Consider the following 23,616-nt stretch of genomic DNA (forward strand, 5'->3'; position numbering starts at 1 on the left):
GCTCAGCCTCTATGCCTCAAGGAGTTATGAACTCAGGCTGCTCCTTGCCTATTCACATTTTCCATCCAAATAGAGCAAAAGGAGTGCATACTTGTACAACCACTATGAAATCAGTATGGAGACTACAGAAATAGATAGAAAATAGATCTACCATTTGATCCAGCTTTACCACTCCTGGGCATATAGTCTATATTAGACTCTACTACAGAGATACTTGCTAAGCCATGTTTGTTGCTGCTCTATTCACAACAGCTAGGAATTAGAATCAGCCCATATGCCCATCAACTCATGAATGGATAATGAAAATGTGGTACATATACACAATGGAATTCAACTCAGGGTAAGGAAAAATGAAATTATTAAATCCATAGGAAAGTGGATGGACTGGGGGCTGAAGAGATGGCTTAGCAGTTAAGGCACTTGCCTGCGAAGCCTAAGGACCCTGGTTCGAATCTCCAGGTCCCACATAAGCCACATGCATGTGGTGGTACATGTGTCTGGAGTTCGTTTGCAGTGGCTAGAGGCCCTGGCACACTCATTCTTTCTTTCTCTTTCTCTCTCTCCCTGTCTCAAATAAAGAAAATGGATAGAATGGGAAAAATCATTCTAAGTGAGGTCACGCAAACACAGAAAGACAAATGCCATATGTACTCTCTGATCTGCGGTTCCTAACTGAGATCAATTGGATATGAGTGCAAATGGTAGTAAGCATCAGGAATATGGGCATAAAACTAGAATGAGACCAGGAGAAAGCACTAAGGAGAGAACAGAGGAGGAGTAACTAGACAGGTTAGGGGAGGGACAGAATATAGGTGGTGGGAAGGGTTTGGAGGGTAGGAGGGAGGATGGGGAGAGACTTATACAAAAATTAAGACAACATGAATCAGTTCCATAGCAACCTTCATTCTGGCTAGCATTCCGTAACATATACTCACCAATAAAGGGGGAGGAGGGCAGTTCAGAAAGAAGCTGGAAAAAGCTTAACTTTATAACCTTGGACTCTGGCTGCTGAATGTCAGGCCCATAATTGGGTTACCCCACACAGTGAGCTATTGGCCAAGAGACCTGTGAGGTCCCTAAAACAAGGTAAGCTATTGCCAAAATACTTGACTACCTGCCAGAGTTAAAAGCTAAGGCCCTTCAGCTGAAGACACCACAGCCCATGGCCACAGGACATCAGAATACCATGTTAGAACTAAAAGGGAAACTAGCTTGCTGCGAACCCTCATGGTGCTGGAAGACCCTATGGGGGTCCCTAGAGGTCAACACCAACAGCATGAAAAAGCAGGGGACCCTGCAGACTACAAAATAAACCAACTGGACAACAAGTATATATACATTAGGGCTGGGTATGGTGGTGCACACCTTTAATCCTAGTACTTGAGAGGCCAAGGTAGTAGGATCACCATGAAGTTGAGGCCAGCCTAAGACTACATAGTGAATTCCAGATCAGCCCAGGTCAGAGTTAGACCCTACCTTGAAAAACAAACAAACAACAAAAAAAGTACACAATTGTACAATATTGGCACACAGCCTCTGCAGGTAACCAGCCATTCTCTGATTGGACATGAGGCCTGCTCAGTGGCAGAGAACTCCTTTCTGGTACTGGAAACCAAGTCAGAATCCCATAGTCAGAAAACTCATAGTCTTCAGAGAGAAGCCCCCACTGCTCTCAGAAGAGTGGGCTTATACACTAGAAAGTCTCTTAGATAACTATGCATATCCTCTTTAATCCAAGCTGATCTCACTCTTGGTTGGAGTACCAGTTTTATTGTTACAGATGACAGATAAAACAGAGGAGAACCAAGATCCATCAATGAGACAAGAAGATAGCCTACTGTCCACCATGAGATGTACCACCTCTACCACATCTTCCAGGGCCCAAGAGAAACTGCAGAAAGTGGCAACATGAATACTGTTCTTACTGCTAGCCTGACAACTAGCTCCAGGGTGATAGTGACAGACACAGTGATCAATCAAAACCTATCAAAGGAGAAATCCACAGAGCTCAACAATAAACCAGACCGCCAACAGGCCTTCCATAGCTCAGGAAACATTGCAGAAGAGGAGGCGGAAAGAACGTAAGAGCCACAGAGTGGGCAGAAATACCCTGAACACAGCCTCCCCTGCTATCTCACAGGGACTGACTGAGGCCTGCATGACCCCACAATGAATACAATAGCTCTACTGAGGAGGGCGCCCAAGGTAACGACAGCAGGGTCACGGGAATAAAAAAGTACAACCTGTTGTGGAGCTGGGCATGGAGACACATGTCTTTCATCCCAGCACTCAGGAGGCTGAGGTAGGGAGATTGATGTGAGTTCGAGACCACAGCAAGACCCTACCTACCTCAAAAACACAAACACACACACACACACATAAAAGTATAACCTATTATAATATTTATAAAATAAAATTAAGAAAAGAATGTAGACAAAAAAATAAGGCATGAATGGTCTATGTTTCTATATAATGGTAATTTTTTTTTCAAGGTAGGGTATCACTCTAGCTCAGGCTGACCAGGAATTCACTATGTAGTCTCAGGGGGGTCTTGAACTCTCTGCAATCCTCTTACCTCTGTCTCCCTAGTGCTGGGATTAAAGGCATGCCCTGCCACACCTGGCTGTTTCTAATTTTTTTTAATAACTAATTTAACTAAGTTTCCTAGTCACTAAGCAGTTTTTAAATTTAGCCTTCATGATCCTTTTGGCTTCATACTTCCAAATGAAATAACAAATTCCAAAAATCCATTAAAAATTATTTTATTCAAATTATGTTTTCCAAAAGAGAGGGTTCTGTGCTAGTCGTCTTTGAAAGTTTTCATACCTAGAAAAAGAAAACCACATATTTATATTTGCAATAAAATTTAAATAAAATATTTAATAGCATCAAAAATCTACATGTCATTTTCAAAACGCTACAATAAAAACAGTACAAAGCAACTCTGAAGATTTACTCTTATAAAAAGATAGCAAGGGGTGGTGGTTAAGGTACTTGCCTGCAAAGCTAAGGACTTGGGTTTGATTCCCCAGTACCCACATAAAGCCAGATATACAAAGTGGCACATGTATATGGAGTTTGTTTGCAGTGGCTAGAGGCCTTGGTGCACCCATTCTCTCTACTTCTTTCTCTCTCTCATAAATAACCAGATAGATAGATAGATAGATAGATAGATAGATAGATAGATAGATAGATAGATAGATAGATAGATAGCTTGACGACCTAGGTTTCCTTCCTTAGTACCCATGTAAAGCCAGACAAGGGTGAAAGTTTTGATTAGCCTTTGTCATATAACACCAATCACATAAATTTCAATAATTACCTTCTACAAATTTAAGAGCTAAAAGAGACTTAAGGAAAAAAATCAAAGCACTTCACTTCATATTAACAGACAAGAGTAAAATTTGCTTACTTTGCATAACAAAACTATGACAACTCAAAGCTCGGATGTTCCAGTGCTCCCGTGCTACATCAGGGCACCACTTCCCCACAAAAACTTTTTAAACATCCCCCCACTACTAGGATATTCAAACTGAAAAGAAATACCTATAAAACAAACATGGTAAATTGGAGAAAAGAAAAAGATTTAATAGTCATTTATGTGTGGGATATAGTGCAAAACAGCCCAGATGGGTTTAGCCTGAATCACACTTATTATTTTCGAAGTAGGGTTTTGCTCTAGCCCAGGCTGACCTGGAATTCACTATGTAGTGAGGATGGCCCCAAACTCATGGTGATCCTCCTACTGCTGCCTCCTGAGTGCTGGGACTAAAGGCATGTGCCACCATGACAAGTAATCAATCACCATTTCTTAAACTAAGAGGGGGTCAATCAGTATGTTCAGTCTCATATACAGTACTTCTAACTCTACAGTGGCTCCTAAAACATACAAAATCATAATTCCCTTCCTATAAATTCATAATGGAATCTAGGCAGAATGCTTAGGGTATTGACCATTCCTGATCTGAATACTACAGTTTCTATAGTATATTCATTATTGGCATGCAAAATACTAATGTATATTGCTGTCAAGTGATGGTGCACACCTTTAATCCCAACACCCAGGAGGCAGAGGTAGGAGAACCACTGTGAGTTCAAGGCCAGCCTAAGAGTACACAGTGAATTCTTGATCAGCGTGGACTACAGTAAGACTATCTCAAAAAAACAAAAAGTAAAAAATATAGTGTGCAGGGCTGGGGAGATAGCTCTGTGGTTAAAAGTGCTTGCCTGCAAAGTCTAAGAACCCAGGCTCTATTCCCCAGTACATATATAAAAAAAAAAAAAAACACTAGTGTACATTGATGTCAAATATAAAAGAATATGCTTGCACATCAAAGAAAAAATATATTCACAAGCTATATATTGTACATATAGTTATTAAAAGCCCAATAGTGCACACAGAAAATGCCTCATACCATTTCAGAACCACATTTGCTGGAATGAACATTTCAGATGGATTTGGTGTCATCTGGGCCTGAGAGATAGCAAATGATGAAGCAAAATTGTAGAAGTTGTCCAACATCTTTTGTGTGAACTGAAAAGTTAATTAATTAATATATTAGTGGATTCAATTTAGACCTCAATATTTTATTAGTTATGGATATACTCAGTATGTAAACAGCACATGCTGGTACCATACTTACCCTCATCCCTGCCCCCCTCCGAAGGGACCCTCCTTGTTGGGGATGCCACAGGGATTGTGGTAGACCAATATTTTTAATTAAAAATATTTCTGTATTAAGTTGGTTTTAAGGACTGCACATTCTAAGATAGTGTAATGCTGAAAGTTAAAGGTGGTTGTAACATGACATGTTACTCATCTCAGATTAAAAAATAGAATATTTTTCCTTCAAACTTTTTCTTTCATGTTTAAGTATACAAACCCCTTTTCTAACACCATTGTCCTCTAATCTACACATTCTCTCATATAAACAATAACCACCTCTAAGAGGTCTGTGTTAACAGAAAGGAAGGAGCATCACATTCATAAAGGAGCTGCTGGCTATTGTGTATGTGGGAGGACACCATTCCATTTCCTCTATTTGATCATCTGTCTCTTCTCACTGACCCTGAAATACTCAACTTTATTTTTATGAGTGAGAGGAGAAATTTGGCCTACTAGATACTAAAACTTCTGGCAAATGGATAGGAAAATAAACCAGCTGGGATAAGACAGACCCCCCAAAAGTATGCAAACACAACAGGATTTAGAACAATGATGCTATCTTCTATAGGTTGGTAGAGGTGGTGGGTGGGGGTACTGAGGCTCATTTCAAATAATGGGCCTTGTCAACTAGCTCTTCATAGGGAGGAGGGAATTAACTTATATCCTTTCCTATCACACATAAAAAGTTCAAAATGGACAAGCTAAAACTTTAAACTATGAAAGGACATTTTGGGAGAGGCAGGAATTCAGTGAGAGGGAGAAAGGGAACAAGAACCAGTACCATGGGAAGTGCATAAGCTCAAAGTATGTCTTGCACAGGTATGAGAATGTCAAAATGAAATGCATTCTTTTATATAACTAATATACAATAAAATTAAATAATAATCAGGAGACTATGGTCAGGTAAGAACATGTCAGATTTCAGTTACTATCATAAAATACCTGAAATAATCAATACAAAAAGAATAAAGGCTTAAACAACAAAAATCTTGGGAAATAAACATGGGTACACATGCCTGTCATCCCAGCAAGCAGGAAGCTGACACAGGAGGATCATGAATTACAGTCAGCCTTGGCTATGTAACTAAACCTTGCCTCAAAACACAAAGTAAGTAAAAATAAAAGTCTATCTATGCTAAGGGGGGAAAGACCACCACAAATTATAAAAAAAAAGCTAACAATTTTACCGACTGAAAATGTTAAACCAGGTATGGCAGCGCATGACTTTAATCCCAGCACTTGGGATGCAGAGGTAGTAGGATCATCATGAGTTCAAAGCCACCCTGAGACTACATAATAATTTCCAGGTCAGCCTGGACTACAGAGAAACCCTACCTCAAAAAAAAAAAAAAAAACAGAACATGAAAATCTCCATATGTGGGACTGGGAAGATTGCTCAGTGGTTAAAAGTACTTGCTTGCAAGCCTGACATGGTAGTGCACGCCTTTAATCCCACACATGGGAGGCAGAGGTAGGAGGTTCAAGGCTACCCTGAGACCACATAGTGAACTCCAGGTCAGCCCAGGCTAGAGTGGTACCCTACCTCGAAGAAAAAAAGAACGTTGCTTACAAAGCCTGTAGGCGCATGTTAGATCCACATTACCCACTTAGAGCTAGATGCACAAGGGGTGTGTGAATATGGGGTTCATCTATGGTGACAAGAGGCCCTAGCATGCCCATTCTTGCTACTCCCATGCTCACTCTCTACTTGAAAACAAGTAACAAAATTTTTTAGGGCTGGGCATAGTGGTGCAGACCTTTAATCCCAGCACTTGGGAGGCAGAGGTACCTCAAAAAATAAAATAAAATAGGGCTGGAGTGATAGCTTAGTGGTTAAGGCATTTGCCTGTAAAGCCAAAGGACCCAGGTTCAATTCCCCAGGACCCACTTAAGCCAGATGCATAAGGTGGCTCTCAGTGTAAAGAATAAATAAAATAAAATATTGTTTGTATGCGAAAAGACACCATGAGCAGAAACAAAAAATAAAGAATATGCTAGGAGAAAATTACAAGGTATTTACAAAGGGTTATTATTGGATGCTGGAAAGATGGGTCAGTGGTTAAAGGTGCTTGCTTTAAAAGCCTGCAGCCCATGGGCTGGAGAGATGGCTTAGCGGTTAAGCGCTTGCCTGTGAAGCCTAAGGACCCCGGTTCGAGGCTCGGTTCCCCAGGTCCCACGTTAGCCAGATGCACAAGGGGGCGCACGCGTCTGGAGTTCGTTTGCAGAGGCTGGAAGCCCTGGCGCGCCCATTACCTCTCTCTCCCTCTATCTGTCTTTCTCTCTATGTCTGTCGCTCTCAAATAAATAAATTTTAAAAAAAAATGAACAACAACAAAAAAAAGATATTTTAAAAGCCTGCAGCCCAGGTTCAATTCCCAAGTGAGTGGGTGGGGCTGTTCTGTAAGGTTGTGGAACCTTTAGTTGCTGGAGGAAGTATGTTACTGGTGGGGACCCAGGCAGGGCAGAGGGGTGGTAAGAGGGGGTGTTGCAGCCCAGACTGGTTTCTACATTTTATTTGCTGATGTGAAGAAGTGACACAGACTTCCTGCTCAGGTCTATCATGCTTTCTCTGCCATAATGGACACGTCTAAAAACTATAAGCCTAAAATAACCCTTTACTTCCTTCAGCAGCTTCCTGGTCAGGAATTTTATCCCAGCAACAAGTAAGTTACTGTCGTACTAATAGAGTATGCTTGAAATGAGATCCTAAATGTTCTTACAACAAAAAAAGGTATGTGAGGTTATGGATACTTTAACTTCATTCAATCCTTTTACAATGGAGACAAACATGAATATGTATCATCTCATAACCACCAAGATATACAATTTTAATTTGTAACTTATATAAGGTGGGTGGGGGTGGGGACAAAAAAATGAAATGTATGTGTACTACCTGGGTGAATGAGTCAACTGAGGACACAGCAGCACTGCCTACAGGAGTCTGCTGGGCCAGACTGTCCAATAATTCCACTGAAATTCCAATCTGAGCAACAGATGGAGTTCGAACTATATTCATGGCTCCAAATGGGTGCTGGCTTCCTTCTCCTGAAAGAAATTTACATGTGCAACACAGTTCAAATTTAATGCCCACTTAACAAATTCTTCTGTAAATTTGAAGAGCCTCTGATAGAAACACATTAAGAGAACTCGTAGGTTCAAATTTGTCTCTCAATGCAAAAGGTCACTTTTAGAATACTAATGAAGATCAAGAGTTATTTCCCACCAGAAAAACAACTGTTACTTTTCTAAAACTCATTAGAAACTATTGTAGCTAACAACAACAACAAAAATAAATAAAGAGAACTAAAGCCAGGTGTGTTGGCTCATGCCTTTAATACTAGCACCAGGAGGCTGAGATAGGAGGATCACCGTGAGTTTCAGGCCACCCTAAGACTACATAGGGAATTCCAGGTCAGCCTGGGCTAGAGCTGCCTGAGGGGGGTGGGGGAAGGAGAGAGAGAGCTCCACTGGGTAAATGTGCCACATCTGCATTATCCAATCATCGTTTAAGGGACATCCAGGCTGGTCCTATTTCCTGGGTATTGAATAGAGCAGCAATAAACATGGATGTGCAAGTATCTCTAAAGTAGTGCAATAAGTCCTTAAGATATATGCCTTATTTTTGTTGCTCAAAATTATTTTGGCTATTAGAGGTGGGTTTTTTTTTTTTTTTTTTGGATTTTCAAATAAATTTTAGGAAGTTTTTTTTCTATTTCTGGGAAGAATGCCATTAAATTTTAATGGTGATTACATTAAATGTGTAGATCACTTTTGGTTAAAGTGACATTTCCACAGTATTGGTTCTTCCAATCCACAAACATGGGGTATCTTTCCATTTCCTAGTGTCTTCTCCAACATCTGTCTTGAGTATTTTAAAGCTTCCATTATAGAGATCCTTCACTTCCTTGGTTAGGTTTATTCCAAGGTACTTTATTTGGATATGTATATTTTGAGGCAATTGTGAGTGGTTCCCTGATTTCATCCTCTGCATGTTTGTTGCTAGTATATCGAAAAGTTACTGGTTTCTGTGTATTTATTCTGTACCCTGCTACATTACTAAAAGTATTTGTCAGCTCTAACAGTTTGCTGGTAGCTTTTAGGGTCCTTTGTGTATAGAATCATATCGTCTGCAAATAATCTCTTCCTTTCAAATTTGTATCCCTTTTATGTGTCTCTCTTGCTTTATTGCTATAGTTAAGACTTCTAGTACTACATTAAATAAAACTGGGGACAGTGGACACCCTTGTCTTGTTCTTGATTTTAGTGGAAAAGCTTCAAATCTTTCCCCATTTAGTATTATGTTGGCTGTAGGTTTGTCATAATCAGGCTTTATTTTATTTTGCTGAGATATGTTCCTTTTGTTCCCAGTTTCTGTAGGACTTTTACTACAAAGAGGTGCTGAGTTTTGTCAAATGCCTTTTCTGCATCTATTGAGAGGATTATGTGATTTTTGTCATTCAGTCCATTTATACAGTGTATTACATTTATTGATTTGCATATGTTGAACTATCCCTACATCTCTGGGAATGAAGGCTACTAGGTCACAGCAATTTTTTCTGACATATCCTTGTATTCTGTTTGCCAATATTTTATCAAGAATTTCTTTTTGTTTTTCGAGGTAGGATATCACTCTAGCCTAGGCTAACCTAGAATTCACTATGTAGTCTCAGAGTGGCCCCAAACTCATGGTGATCCTCCTATCTCTGCCTCCCAAGTGCTGGGATTAAAGGCATGCACCATCTATGTTCATGAAGGAGATTGGTCTGTAATTTTCAGTTTTTGTTCTGCCTTTGTTTGGTTTTGGTATCAGGGTGATGCTGACTTTTGTAGGAGTTCAGTAGTGCTCTTTCCTTTTCTATTTTATGGAAAAGTTTGAGAAGCAATGGTGCTAGTTCTTCCATGAAGGTCTGGTAAAATTCACCAGTGAATCCATCTGGGCCTGGACATTTTAGTTTGGAGTTTTATAATTGCTCGGATCTCCATATTTGTTATAGGTCTATTTAAATGGTTTCTCTCATCTTGATTTAATTTTGGGATGTCATATAGGAAACCATCCATTTCTTTCAAGTTTTCAAACTTGGAGTATATGTTCTTAAAGTATGTCCTTATGATTAAATTTCTTTGCTATCTGTTATAATGGTGCCTTTTTCATCTCTAATTTTATTAATTTTGTCTCTTCTTTCTTCTGGCAAGATTTGATAAGGGTTTATCAATCTTGTTTATTCTTTCAAAGAACCAACTCTGTTTCATTGATTCTTTGTGTTTTTTTTTTTTTTTTGGTTTCTATTTCATTAATGTCTACCCTAATCTTTATTATTTCTTCCCATCTACTGATTTTTCATTTCCACTGTTCTTTTTCCAAGGTCTTAAGGTGAAGCATTTGAAGTATTAAATTGTTTACTTGCAATCTTTCTAATTTCTTTTTTTTTTTTTTTTTTTTTTTTGGTTTTTAGAGGTAGGGTCTCACTCTGGTTCTAATTTCTTAATATAGGCACTTAAAGCTATAATTTCCCCCTTAGGACTGCCTTCATTATGTCCCAAAGGTTTTGGTATGCTGTATTCTCATCATTTCATTCTACGAATTCTATTATTTCCTTTTTGATTTCTTCAATGACCCATCCATAATTCAATAGTAGTATACTGTTTAGTCTCCATGATTTTGTGTATTCTCTGTAGTTTTTCTTGTTGCTGATTGGTACTTTAATCCCATTTTGATTAGACAAAGTGCAAGGTATTATTTCAGTTTTCCTGTATTTGTTAAGATTTGTTTTGTGTCCTAATATATGGTCTATTTTAAAGAATGTTCCATGTGTTGCTGAGAAAAATGTGTCTTCTATAGCATTTGGATGAAATAACTTGTAGATATTTATTAGGTCAATTTGTCCTATGACATCATTTAATCCACGTCTTTATTTTATTTATTTTGTTTTGTTTTGTTTTTCAAGGTAGGGTCTCACTCTGGCTCAGGCTGACCTGGAATTCACTATGTAGTCTCAGGGTGGCCTCGAACTCTCAGCGATCCTCCTACCTCTGCCTCCCAAGTGCTGGAATTAAAAGCGTGCGCCACCACGCCTGGCAGCATGTCTTTATTTTTTGCTGGGATGACCTCTCAATAGATGAGAGTGGGGTACTGGAAGTCACTCACTACAACTGTGCTTGGTGTTATCTGTGACCTTAAATCTAATAGTGTGTGTTTGATAAAACTGAAAGCCCCCATGTTAGGTGCATATATGTTTAGGATTGTAATGTCCTCCTGCTGGAGTGTTCCTTTAATCAATATAAAGTGACCTTCTTTATCTTTCTTCAATAATGTTGGTTTCAAGTCTATCCTGACAGATATTAGGATAGCAACACCTGCTTGTTTCCTAGGCCCATTTGCTTAAAATACTGCTTTCCATCTTTTCACCCTAAGATAGTGTCTGTTGTTTATGGAGAGGTGAGTTTCTTGGAGGCAACAAACAGAAGGATCCTGCCTTTTAATCCAATCTACAAGCCTGTGTCTTTTGGTTAGGGCATTGAGGCCGTTGATATTAAGAGTTACTATTGAAAGGTATGTATTTTCAACATTCTTCTTGTTTTGTAGTCCTTCTTGTTTTCCCTCTACTCTTTTTTGTATTAACTATTTGATTGTGGTCTATTTTTTTTTTCTTGTTTTCTCATGTGTGTGCTTTGCCTTCTCTTCAGCGTGAAAGATTCCTGTAAGTATTTTTGGTACAGTTGGCTTACTGATTATTCCTTTAGCCTGCTTTTGTTGTGGAATGTCCTTATTTTTCGATCCATTTGGATGGTAGTTTAATTATAATATGATGGTGAGAGGTTCTTTCCTGATTTTGTCTGTTTGGCATTCTAATGGCTTTCCTATATCTGCATTGGCATCACTTTCTCTATTCAGGGAAAGTTTCCTTCTGATTTTTTTTTTTTAAAATACCTGCTATGTCTTTGGAGTGAAATACTTCTCCTTCTACTGTGCCCTAAATTCTTATGTTTCATCTCTTAACAGTGTCCAGAATGACTTGAAATTCCCACTCATACTTTTCTATAAGTTTGTCTTTCTCTTTGTTGAACTGTATTAAATCTGCCACCTGGTCTTCTAGTTAAGATAGTCTGCCCTCTCCTCTATCCATTCTATTGGTAAGATTTTCTAGAGTTTTCTATTAGGTTTACTGTTTTTTTCATTTCTAGTATTTCTGATTGCTATTTTTTTTTCATTATTTCTATTTCCTTATATCTTGTATTGACCTCCTTAATTTTGTTTCCTGTGTTCTCCTTTAGGATTTTTTCTTTTTTGATTCCTTTGTTTCCTTCTTTGATTTCTTAAAACACAGATAAAAAATTTTTTAACTCATTGTCAAGCATTTCATTTAAAACAGTCTCACTAAGGGTCATTTTCTGATAAGATTTATAATTTTTGGTGGGATTGTATTGTCATGATTTTTTTGTTGTTTCTTGTATTATAATGTAGATTTTTTTCCATCTTGAATTAATTTGATGCTTGTACCTTCTAATTACCTGCAGTGTCCTTAGCTGGGTAAATATGACTTTATACATCATCAGGGTAGGAGTTTAAGATGCCAGGTGTAGCTTTTATACTCCAACAGAACCAGCAGAAGTGACCCAATGTATTGAGTTTGCTACTCAAGTATTCTAGTAGACTAGGTAGAGCAATTTACTGACAAATTCTAAAACTCAACTGAGCAATATAAACAATTCAATCAAAACCAGCACAGACTATATTATGCAAGAGTGGGAATTAAAACAGATAATTTAATAAAGCCAAAGTCCCTAAGGGTGTGTATTGCCCCACACCCTTAATTCTGTCAATGGGAAGTTGAAATTTCTGGTCTGAAATGGGTTCCCGATCAGCCTGGAGCTGAGTCAGACCCTGCCCCCAATAATGACAGAAGTAAAAGACAAAGGCTCTATTAATCAGTAAACAACAAAGACAACAAAAGTCAACACCAAAATACAGCTTAAGAATTTTCAAGCCAACTAAGAATAAAACACTCAACTGTAACACATAACCTGCCCTCACATGGAAAGAGAGATGAGCACTTCCTGTGCAGGCCTATGTTCCTGCCTTTATGTAAGTAGGCCCTGTTACCTTTTGGGATGGCTCCCAATCTCACCAATCCTGAGTGCCCACCTCAATCCCCCTCTGTTGCATTGTGAATCTGGTGTTGTGATTGGCTGTGCTAGACATTGTGAGGCTGGGGGATGGGGGTGGGAATGAATGAGTTCTCCACTGGTTCTTGGCACTGGCAGTTGAGGGATGGGAGGCTGTGCAAAATGCCTGGGTTTGTACCAGAGTTGCTCAGCTGGTCCCTGTGGTGCCTTGGCAGGATTCTGGCTGATTTCCTCATTTCTAGAAGATCTGAGTCTCTCCTGCTTCTTGGTGTGGTGGATGATAACATACACCTTCAGTTTTTGGTAAAAGAATGAATTTTGCTCTTTTTTTGGCTTGTTTCCCTCCCTACATTGCTTTGGCATGGCTACTATGCCATCTTACCCAGAAGTCGGAAGCACCTTTAATAGCCCCTTAAATTTTTATATATACCATATATATATAGTATATGTGTATGTATGTTCATGTGTGAGTAAATGCACATGTGTAGAGGTCAGAGGATAAGGTGTTGATGTCAGTCCTCACTTCTTACTTCATTTGAGGTATTCTCTTCTCATTCTTGTTCACTGCTGTCTTACGGCCAGCTAGTCCATGAGCTTCAGGGAAATTCTTCACTTTGCCTCCCATCTCTCCGTGTGATAAGATTAGAGAAACTCATCATAGGTTCTGACTTTTATAAGTGGTCTGAGGAGCCAAATTTGGGTATTCATGCTTGTACTTTATCCATAACCATCTCCCCAGCACCAAACCCAAGAATTGCTCCTACGACAGGCCTGGTTATCTTAGAATGGCTGTATTTATAAAGCAGTTTTTCAGTGTGTATAAATCTTTACAGCTATTGTACACAGAAGCTTATGCTATGCCATTATCTCTGACTTAGGTCTCTAAACAGCAATCAGGTGTAAGAGTCCCTGTAAGAATCTCTCTAGCAGATCAACTACAGTATGGCTTCAGGTAAGGATTTTACTACTTGGAGTTTGTTAGCTTCTGAAATGTGTAGTGTAACTTTTTCAACCAATTTGATATAATTAGTCTAATTCATAACAAAATACCATGAAACCGGGTAGCATTTAAATAATAATTTATTCTTCACAATCTGACAGCTGTCAAGTCCAAGATCAAAGGATCAGCAAATTTGATGTCGAGTGAGGAAACATGATTTTAATTCCTAGACAGTGTGCTTTCAATCTCCCCACTTGGTGCAAAGGCAAGGACTTGCTCATTACTTTTTTAAAAGTAGTTTTATTTATTTGCAAGCAGAGGAAGAGAGATAGGAGAGAGAGAGACACACACAGGGGGGGGGGGAGGGGAAGAAAGTGCACATCTAGCTTCATTTGTTCATTTGGATATTGGGAAACTGTACCCAGGCAGGGTTGGGCTGCAAGGTCACTGAGAAATCTAACTGGGGCTGAGGTGAAAATATCCTCTCTGTAGACCAGCTGACAGAAAGCTAGAAAAAGCTGCACTACAAGACTCAAGTTTGGCCTGCCAGGCCAAATGACCAAATGGGAGCAATAGTGGCATGTATATTATGGGGGAAACCAACCACTCTAATTGGACTGGAGGCCCGCACTATGGGAGGGAATACATGCCTGGTACTGAAAACCTAATCAAAGATATATGACAGGGGAGGTCATGAGCCTTAGGAGTGTAACTCCTGCTCTTGTCTGGCTAAATACTTATATTGTACCCACCAAACTGTTCCGTAAGCAGTTAATTAACATTCATACCAATATATTAATGCTACTTTCACTTTTGGTTAGAGAAGCTTCTTTTTGGCTGGGAGTGACCACTGGGATGACCCAAAAGGCACCATAGTGCTGAGAAGAACTGACAGAAGAGTGTTCAGCACTAAAACATTTCTATAACATCTTCCAAGGCTCAGGGTCCATTGCAGAAGAGGTGGCAGAAAGAATGTAAGAGCCAAAAGAAGGGTAAGACTGCTTACAATGCAATCATCCAGATAGAAATTGGCCTTGATATACATGACCTTGTAGTGTCTAGCACTACATTCACAAGACCCTCATAATAAGAGGAAAAGATGATGACATCAAAATAAGACAGACTAATGGAGAGGAAGGGGAGGAAAGGGATGATGGGGTGTGGATTTGTGAAGGGGAAAATGGAGGAGGGGAAGGAATTATCATTGTTTATTGTTGGTAAGTATAGAAGCTGTCAGTAAAAAAAAAAAAAAAACCTGGGCTGGAGAGATGGCTTAGCTGTTAAGGCACATGCCTGTGAAGCCTAAGGTCTCAGGTTTGATTCTCCAGGTCCCATGTAAGCCGGCTGCACAATGGTGGCACATGCATCTGGAGTTCATTTGCATTGGCTAGAGGCCCTGGTGGGTCTCAGTCTTGGTATCTCCCCCTGCCCCCTTGTCTGCCTCTAATAAATAAACAGAGCTGGGCATGGTGGTGCACAACTTTAATCCCAGCACTCGGGAGGCAAAGGAAGGAGGATCACCGAGAGTTCAAGACCACCCTGAGACTACATAGTGAATTCCAGGTCAGCCTGAGCCAGAGTGAGACCCTACCTCGAAAAACCAAAATAAATAAATAAATAAAATAAAAATCTTAAGAAAAAAAAAAACTTGGGCTGGAGAGATGGCTTAGTGGTTAAGGTGCTTGCCTGTGAAGCCTAAGGATCCAAGTCCAATTACTCAGTACCCATGTAAGACAGATGCACAAGGGGGTTGTGATAGTTTGAAAGATGCCCCCCAGTAGATTCCCGAGTGGAAATCTTGCATTTCCAGCCACCTGGCTGGAGGATGAGTCACTGGGTGGATCTTAGGGTCCAGCCCCAAGGTTTAGTAATAGATTTTGAATTCCAGTCTAAAAATATGCAAAGTACCTGGAGTTCCAGAAGTGTGTTTGTTTGAGGTATGGCTTTTAATTTTATTGGCTTAGGGCTTTCTCTCTTTCTCTACTTGGTAGTTTAAGAGGAGTCTAGTAGCCATTATGGAACTTCCCCTGGATCTGCAAACTATAATAAATATCCCTTCCTCTATAACTGTGCCTGGTTTGGAAGTTAGCTGTATGCTACAGGGGTGCAAGCATCTGAAGTTTGTTTGCAGTAAATAGAGGCCCTTACATGCCCATTCTCTCTGTGCCTCTTCCCACCCCCCCCAAAGAAATAAATATTAATAATAAATCTTATGAGAATTTTGATAAATATTTAAATTCAACAAACCCAGTCATTCCAAATTCTCCTTAAGTTGCACAGTAGAAATGGGCCATGTCCTCTGAATACAACTAGCATCCATCAACCATCAGGGATGAAAGTGGAGTAAATATATCCATCTCACAAATCCCCCCTGGAACTACAAGAGTAAATAAGCCCTGAAAAAAATCTTCTACCCAGATCTTCCATAGGATCTGGCTGACAGCTCCATCGTGTCCATTTTCTGCATATGCATCATCAAGTGCACTACTTCAGAAGCTGCAAGGTTTGAATTCTTTAGTGGATGATAATTGATTCAGGAAAAGATAATTATCTTCTCTAGCCATAATCAAAAAAATCCTCATCTTTACATTTACAAACCCTATTTAAATTTTAAAATAAAAACACAGCCGGGCATGGTGGCGCATGCCTTTAATCCCAGCACTTGGGAGGCAGAGGTGGGAGGATCATCGAGAGTTCGAGGCCACCCTGAGACTACATAGTTAATTCCAGGTCAGCCTGGACCAAACTGAGACCCTACCTCGAAAAAACAAAAACAAAAAAAAAAAAAACACAATAAAATAAAAACACAGTAGTTGTTTTTTTTTCCCCCTCTACTTTTCTACCTAGTAATGTAAAATAACCCTCCCCCACACACCACCATTCTGGACCTGTTTATCCAAGCTGGAGCACAAGTAGTAAGAGGCAAAACAGTACAATGCAATCTTTTTACCACACTCCCAAAATGCTGTGATAAAATACTGCACAATGATTTATTCTTAAATGACTACAAATGCCTTGTTTTCTTTGGTTCATTTAGGAATATACAGTTTAATTATCAATTAATTAGGAAATTTAGATGAGATCATAACTTGATGATTTATTATTTGAGATCTGATAAGATAAGCAACTTCACTATGATCCCTATAGAATGAATTTACCTCTTTTATTTGTTTTAGGATTTGTCTTCCTCTGTCAGTGTTTTTCTCTTTGCCATTAGGAGCAAAATATGAAAAAGTGTAAAGCTTAATTTCCAAAGATGAGGTAGTCATACCTAAAGACATAAAATGGTTTTACGTTAATAAAAATTCCTATTATACCTAAGATCAATTGCTAGCCAAGATTAAGCCAGAAACATTGGTTGTTGAATAGTGTTTTCTCTTTCAAAACAGATTTGTCAAGGGTTATATTAGAGCTTTGGCTTAACAATGACCAGATTCTGCTTTATTATAGGTAAACTAACTGTCTAATTTCTGGTATCTCAAACCCAGTGCTTACAACAAATTAACTCAAGATATAATCCCTGCTTCAGGGTACAGCCTCATACTCAAACAATGGTCCTCATCTGAGAGAAATAATTTCAAGATCTGTGGTTCTATTTCCAATGTTCCCTGGGCAATTGGTACCCACACAGGTATCTGGACAATCAAAGATGTTTTCAAACACAGGTGCCAAGACTTTATACTGTTTTACTTGTCTTTTTGCTGACAATTTCTAGGTTAAATTCATTAATTTAGATTTGTACTGTTTTCAAGACTGGTAACTGCATTTATAGTTATTAGATATTTAAAGGATAAGATGTGCCTATGTTCTATGCTTCAGATATGGCCTGTGCTGGCACAGGACAACCAAACTTTAAAAGGTTGAACAAAATGACCTTAAGTTCTTATGCCATTCTTTCTTTAAAATTTTTTTAAAAGATTTATTTATTTATTTATTTATTTGAGAGCGACAGACACAGAGAGAAAGACAGATAGAGGGAGAGAGAGAGAATGGGCGCGCCAGGGCTTCCAGCCACTGCAAACGAACTCCAGACACGTGCGCCCCCTTGTGCATCTGGCTAACGTGGGACCTGGGGAACCGAGCCTCGAACCGGGGTCCTTAGGCTTCACAGGCAAGCGCTTAACCGCTAAGCCATCTCTCCAGCCCTCTTTAAAATGTTTTATTTATTTATTTGAGAGAGAGATATACAGAAATAGGCAGGCAGAGAGACAGTGAGAGAGAATAGACATGCCAGGGCCTCCAGCCACTGCAAACAAACTCCAGATGCATGCGCCTCCTCGTGCATCTGGCTTACATGGGTCCCGGACAGTCGAACCTGGGTCCCCTGGCTTTGCAGGCAAGTGCCTTAACCGCTAAGCCATCTCTCCAGCCCTCTTGTGCTATTCTTTAACTAGATTTGTTTCAGTATTCAGATGTGCTATATACGTACATACATCCAAGTGGGTCTAACTTCCTGAGACCCAGAAATAAAATAACAGGTGTACAGTCTGAAACAAGAGTCAGAACTGAGGAGAAGTCAGTTTTCCTGGCTTCCTAAAGAAGGGAAAACTACTTGGTTTGCATGGCCCTGACTCATCCTGACAGACCACACCAGTATCGGAGAAGCTATAGAGCTACTCTTGGGTACCTAAAGTCTCCTGTGGAAAGCCATTAGTGACCTCCAACATTAATCCTTGATTAAATTTTGGCTATCTGCTTGGCCTCAAACACTCAAGAGAGAAATGTATGACCAAAGATAAAGGGACACCTCAAATATTATATGAATTGCCTATTATGTAACACAAAAGCTATTTCTAAAAGGAGAAACAAACAAGGCCTTAAGACATGTTGGCCCCCTCTCTAACAGTTCTCATTCTATAATAAAGAAAAACAACTAACCATAGATGTCAAAAATGGTATTTTCAAATCTAATGTGCATATGGATGACTCTGACCAAGGGTCATTTAATTTACAAAGACATGTTTACACTGGGAACAATAGTGAGTCCGTTCTAACTTGTGCCAGGACATCATTAAATAAGTCCTGAGGCCAAAAACATATGATACAGCCCCTACTGGTACCCAATGGCTGTATGGTACAGATCTTTGGCCCTGGCTACCCCAGGACCAGTTTTAAAAGGTACACTCTGGGAGGCTATTATACAGAATATGGTATATTCACCATTATCAAGGTTAAATGTCGGGTATATGTTCCTGATAACCTTGCTAATTTCTTCTGTTTTACAAACCATACAGAAACAGATTCATACCATGACATTCACTACTGTGCCACTTGATGAACAGTTTGAGTGGAAATCTCCACCACCTTAAGCTCAGATGGACCTGAGACAATCCACCTCCATCTACCTGGGTTCCCTCCAATGCTCCCCAAGGCCTAGAAGTCCACAAGAAGGAAAACCCTAAAGGTGACCAGTTTGCTATGTGCTCATTTCTCATTAACCCCTTACTTTTATTCTTTCTCCCCAACATTTTCTTACAAGACTGTTTTCTGCAGTCCATTAATACTTTGGGGACCCTTTATAATAGTTACCCTCTCTGGGAGAGACTCTCTAACTGCCATATTTCCACACTGTTCAGCCAGAAGTAGTTCAAGATCTGACGTCATCAACCCTGCCCTCTAACAGCAATCAGAGTGTCATTGTCTTCCATGAGAGGAGGGAATGAAAGGGTGTACAGTTAGGGTGACTGGACCCTTGGAAATAAAAAAAAAAGCAGTAAAGTCTGCACTTGCTAGAAATCAAAGATGATCTGACTTACCTCTTGCCTAGTTCCTTAGACCTGTTTTTCCACAAACAACCGGGCCTCCCCTAGGAAGGAGGTCTTTCATAGTATTAAAACATTGCAGTTCATACTTGGGCTGCAAGGCCACTGAAAAATCCTGCTGGAACTGAGCTGATAATCTCCTCTATGTAGACCAGTTGACAGAAAGCTGGAAGAAGCCATTCTGCATGCAGTTCAATGGGAGAGAGAGAAATCACCAGTGAAGATACTCAACAGTGGACACTACAAGCCTTATATTTGGCCAGCCAGGCCAAATGAGCCAAAAGGTACAACAGTGGCATGTCTGTCATGGTAGAAACCAACTGCCCTCTAATTGGACTGGAGGCCTGCCCTGCTCCATGGGAGAGAATATATCCCGGATACTAAAAATATAAAATGGGGTAGTCATGAGCCCTCAGGGGTGTAACAACTGCTGCTATCTGGCTAAATGTATTTACTATGCTCATCTAACTGCCCAGTAAGTACTTCTCTTAATGTTCATACCTATATATTATGCTACTCTCACTTTTGGTTAGAGAACATTCTCTTTTCAGATGGCAGTGACCTTGGGATGACTCAGAAGGCATCATGGTGTTAGAAAGAAGTGACAGGAGTGCTCAGCACTGCAATATCTCTATCACACCTTCCAAGGCTTAGGGTCCATTGCAGAACAGGTGGCAGAAAGAATGTAAGAGCCAAAGGAAGGGTAGGACTCCTTACAATGTGCTTCCCCAGACACAAAATTGCCTGGATATCCATGACCTCAAGGTGCCTGACATTTATCTACACAAGAATAATAGGAAGAAAAGATCATGACAACAAAATAAAAAAGAGACTGGTTGAGAGGGGGAGGGCACATTATGGAAACTGGAGTTTCAAAAGGGAAAGGAGGAGGAGGGAGGGCATTACAATGGGATATTGTTTATAATCATGGAAGTTGTTAATATAACAAATAATCATAATAATTCAAAAAAATGTGGTTTATCAAATTCAGCCCCTGAAACTTGGTGTCAGGGCTAACATCTTCCTGAGACAGCCCCTATCCCTAACCTACCAACTGTCTCTCTGGTTTACCTGACTGGTAAACAGCCCACCACTATAAAGTTATAGATATCTTTGGGAAGGGAAGACAGGCTCTCTGACCACTTGGGAACTTCCAACTGTGGATAAGTTTTTCCCTCAGCTGGGCCCAGGGCACAGGCCCAGCCAGGTTGAATGGAGGGAGAGCCCTCTAGCCATTACTTTCCACATGGGTTCTTTATCCTTGTCAGTTCCCCACATGGCAGGAGCTCCTTGGTCTTTCTTTTCTCTCTTTTCTTTCCAGTTTTCCCAGGCCCTCCACATGGGATCTCTAGCCACATGGGTACCTTTCTTTAGCTCTATAATTCCCTTAATAAAAGAAAGCCAGAAGAGTAGAAAAATCTTCTGCAGTAGACAGCTCCAACTTGCTGGGATGAGCATCCAAACAAACAGTTTTATGGGAGGAAGGGAATTTATTTCAAGCTTACAGAATCCAGGGGAAGTTCTACTGATGGCAGAAGAAGCTGGCTATCTTTCACAAATCCAAGCTCAGAGAAAAAAACCAACAAGCAGCAACACCAAACAGCAGCAAGCATGAACCACCAACCAGCAGGATCCCGAAAGCTCAGACTGCCTTGACAACTTTTTGCTGAAATTCAGATCCATTCCCAAGTGACGTACGTCATAGGGCTGGATTCCAGGACCCACCACCACCGACACCTCCTCCAGCCAGGCAGGTGGAGATCCAAGTTACAAGCTTATTAAAACACCTGAAGACAGGCATGGTGGTATATGTCTTTAAATCACAGCACTTGGGAGGCTGAGGTAGGACTGCTGTGAATTTGAGGCCATCCTGAGACTACATAGTGAATTCTAGGTCAACCTGAGCTAGAGTGAAACTCGACCTTGAAAAAACCAGAAAACAGACAAAAACATCCAAGTCTATGGAGGACATATCAAGCCCACCACACCAGCAAAAGCAATTAATGTCAAATCAGTTTTAAGTCTTAAAAGTATGGAGAGGCGGATACAGTGGTGCATGCCTTTCACCCCAGCACTTAGGAAGCAGAAGTAGGATGACTGCCATGAGTTCGAGGCCACTCTGAGACTACATAGGGAATTCCAGGTCAGCCTGGGCTATGGTGAAACCCTACCTCAAAAAAAAAAAAACAAAAAACTTAAAAGCAGGGAACTTTTATCTAACAACTGTAAGTGTGTAAAAGACTGAAGGATCATCAGATGAAAAAGTAGTAAACACCTACAGGGATCACATCACCTCTGTCAGAATCCACTTCTTCCTTCGGGTCTCTAGGGATAAGATTCTGCAGGTTCACCAGCAGACACTTCAGATAAAGATGCTTGCCACCTGTAAAGATCCTTACAAAGCCTGCCAGAACAGCTTCAATTCCCAAGCTACCTACATAAGCTGGATGCAAAATATGGTGTCAAGTATCTGGCATCAGATCTGGTGCGCCTATACACATGCATAAATACAAGTGCATGTGCACACACACATGCAAATAAATAAAAATAAAAAACTTCCTCAGTCCCCCCCTCAGAAGTTCTTTGCTACCTCCTGCTTCACTGAACCATGAACACAGCATCAGTATCACCCTTTGTGTCATCATCTTTTAAGAGTCTTTTAAAATATTTTTATAAATTTTATTAATTGAGAAGAGTGAAAATTGGTGTGACAGGGCATCTAGCCACTGCAAACGAACTCTTGACCACCTTGTGCATTGGGCTTTATGTGGGTACTAGGGAATTGAACCTGGGTCCGTTGTCTTTGCAGGCAAGTGCCTTAACTGCTAAGCTATCTTTCCAGCCCACCTTTTAGATTTTTTTTTTCCTTAGAAACCACATGTTCAACTCTGTTTTTCTTATTGTCATTACCTCTTTATTTTCTGAAATTACATCATAGTTTTTCTTTCATTATTTTATTGGTGCTGAGGGACAGTACAGACATTTTAATCATACATATTATCAAGCTTCATAGGAAAACTGGACTACCATATCCAGAGATAGTACAGAGGCACACAGTGCTGACTGGGTAGTGGTCAGGAGTGGTTTCTTTAGGAAATGGCTCTACTAAAACATGGTGTGGTAGTTTCAATATATGACTGCCAATATATTCAGTATTTAATTAGTTTGTAGTTTGTGTATGCAGCCATCTGGTTGGAGGCAGCGTCATTGGGTAGATCTTAGGGTCTAGCCCTAAGGTATGATGGTGGGGTTGAGATTCCAATCTAAAGATATGCAAAGTGTGCCTAGCTGGAGTTCCTGAAATGAGCTGTGTGGTGTAACTTTTGGCTGCTCTGTTTGGTCCTGTGAAAGCAGGCCAGCTTCTTCTGCCATTGTAGAACTTCCCTTGGATCTGTAAGAATCAATAAATCCCTTCCTCCAAAACTGTGCCTGGTGTGGAAGTGCATCTCAGTGAACCTGAAGCTGTCTGCTACACATGGACTAGGAGTAGATGGAAATATTTTAAGACATATTAAACGCACAAATGGGACTCCAAATTGCCATTCAGTATGCTTTGTATTGTAGTACATATAAAACTACCCCCCACCCATGGACTGTTAAGCTCACACCAAAGACAGTCAAAGCCTCCCATAATTCACTATCCCATCATTTTCTAGTGGCAACCAAAATAATACACACCAGCACGTGATTTCACTTCTTTAAAAAATAATTTACATTTAAAAAATGGGATTTGAGGCTGGAGAAATGGCTTAGTGGTTAAGGTACCTGCCTGCAAAGCCTAAGGACCCAGGTTTAATTCCCCAGAAACTATGTGAGCCAGATGCTCATGGTGATACATGGGTCTAGAGTTCATCTGCAGTGGCTAGAGGCCATGGCACACCCATTCTCTCTCTAATGAGTAAATAAAAAGTTAAAGGTGTGTACCACCACATCTGGCTTGAGATTCTTAAAAAAAAAAAAAAAAGTTCCTAGAACTACTAAGAAACTTGCATTTACAAAACAGTTGATAAAAAATATTCCTCTGGGGTAGGCGTGGTGGCACACACCTTTAATCATAGCACTTGGGAGGCAAAGGTAGGGGGATTGCTGTTGAGTTTGAGGCCATTTTGGGACAATGGAGTGAA

At 40.1% G+C, this 23,616-nt stretch overlaps 1 protein-coding gene across 2 annotated transcripts in view; it reads right to left on the reverse strand.

Annotated features, from left to right (window-relative positions):
* Positions 1-2,746: 2,746 nt before the first annotated feature.
* Positions 2,747-23,616, reverse strand: part of Hikeshi (heat shock protein nuclear import factor hikeshi) — a 32,286-nt gene continuing 11,416 nt past the window's right edge. For both annotated transcript variants that reach the window (XM_004658267.3, XM_045145849.1), the window contains exons 3-5: positions 7,560-7,711; positions 4,416-4,534; positions 2,747-2,826 (exon numbers count right to left, since the gene is read on the reverse strand). In XM_004658267.3, the coding sequence (XP_004658324.1) occupies positions 2,772-2,826; positions 4,416-4,534; positions 7,560-7,711 (326 nt within the window). In that variant the 3' untranslated portion in view covers positions 2,747-2,771. The remainder of the gene's footprint in view (positions 2,827-4,415; positions 4,535-7,559; positions 7,712-23,616) is intronic.

The sequence above is a fragment of the Jaculus jaculus genome, chromosome 3, assembly GCF_020740685.1.
Source record: "Jaculus jaculus isolate mJacJac1 chromosome 3, mJacJac1.mat.Y.cur, whole genome shotgun sequence".
Lineage (NCBI taxonomy): Eukaryota > Metazoa > Chordata > Mammalia > Rodentia > Dipodidae > Jaculus > Jaculus jaculus.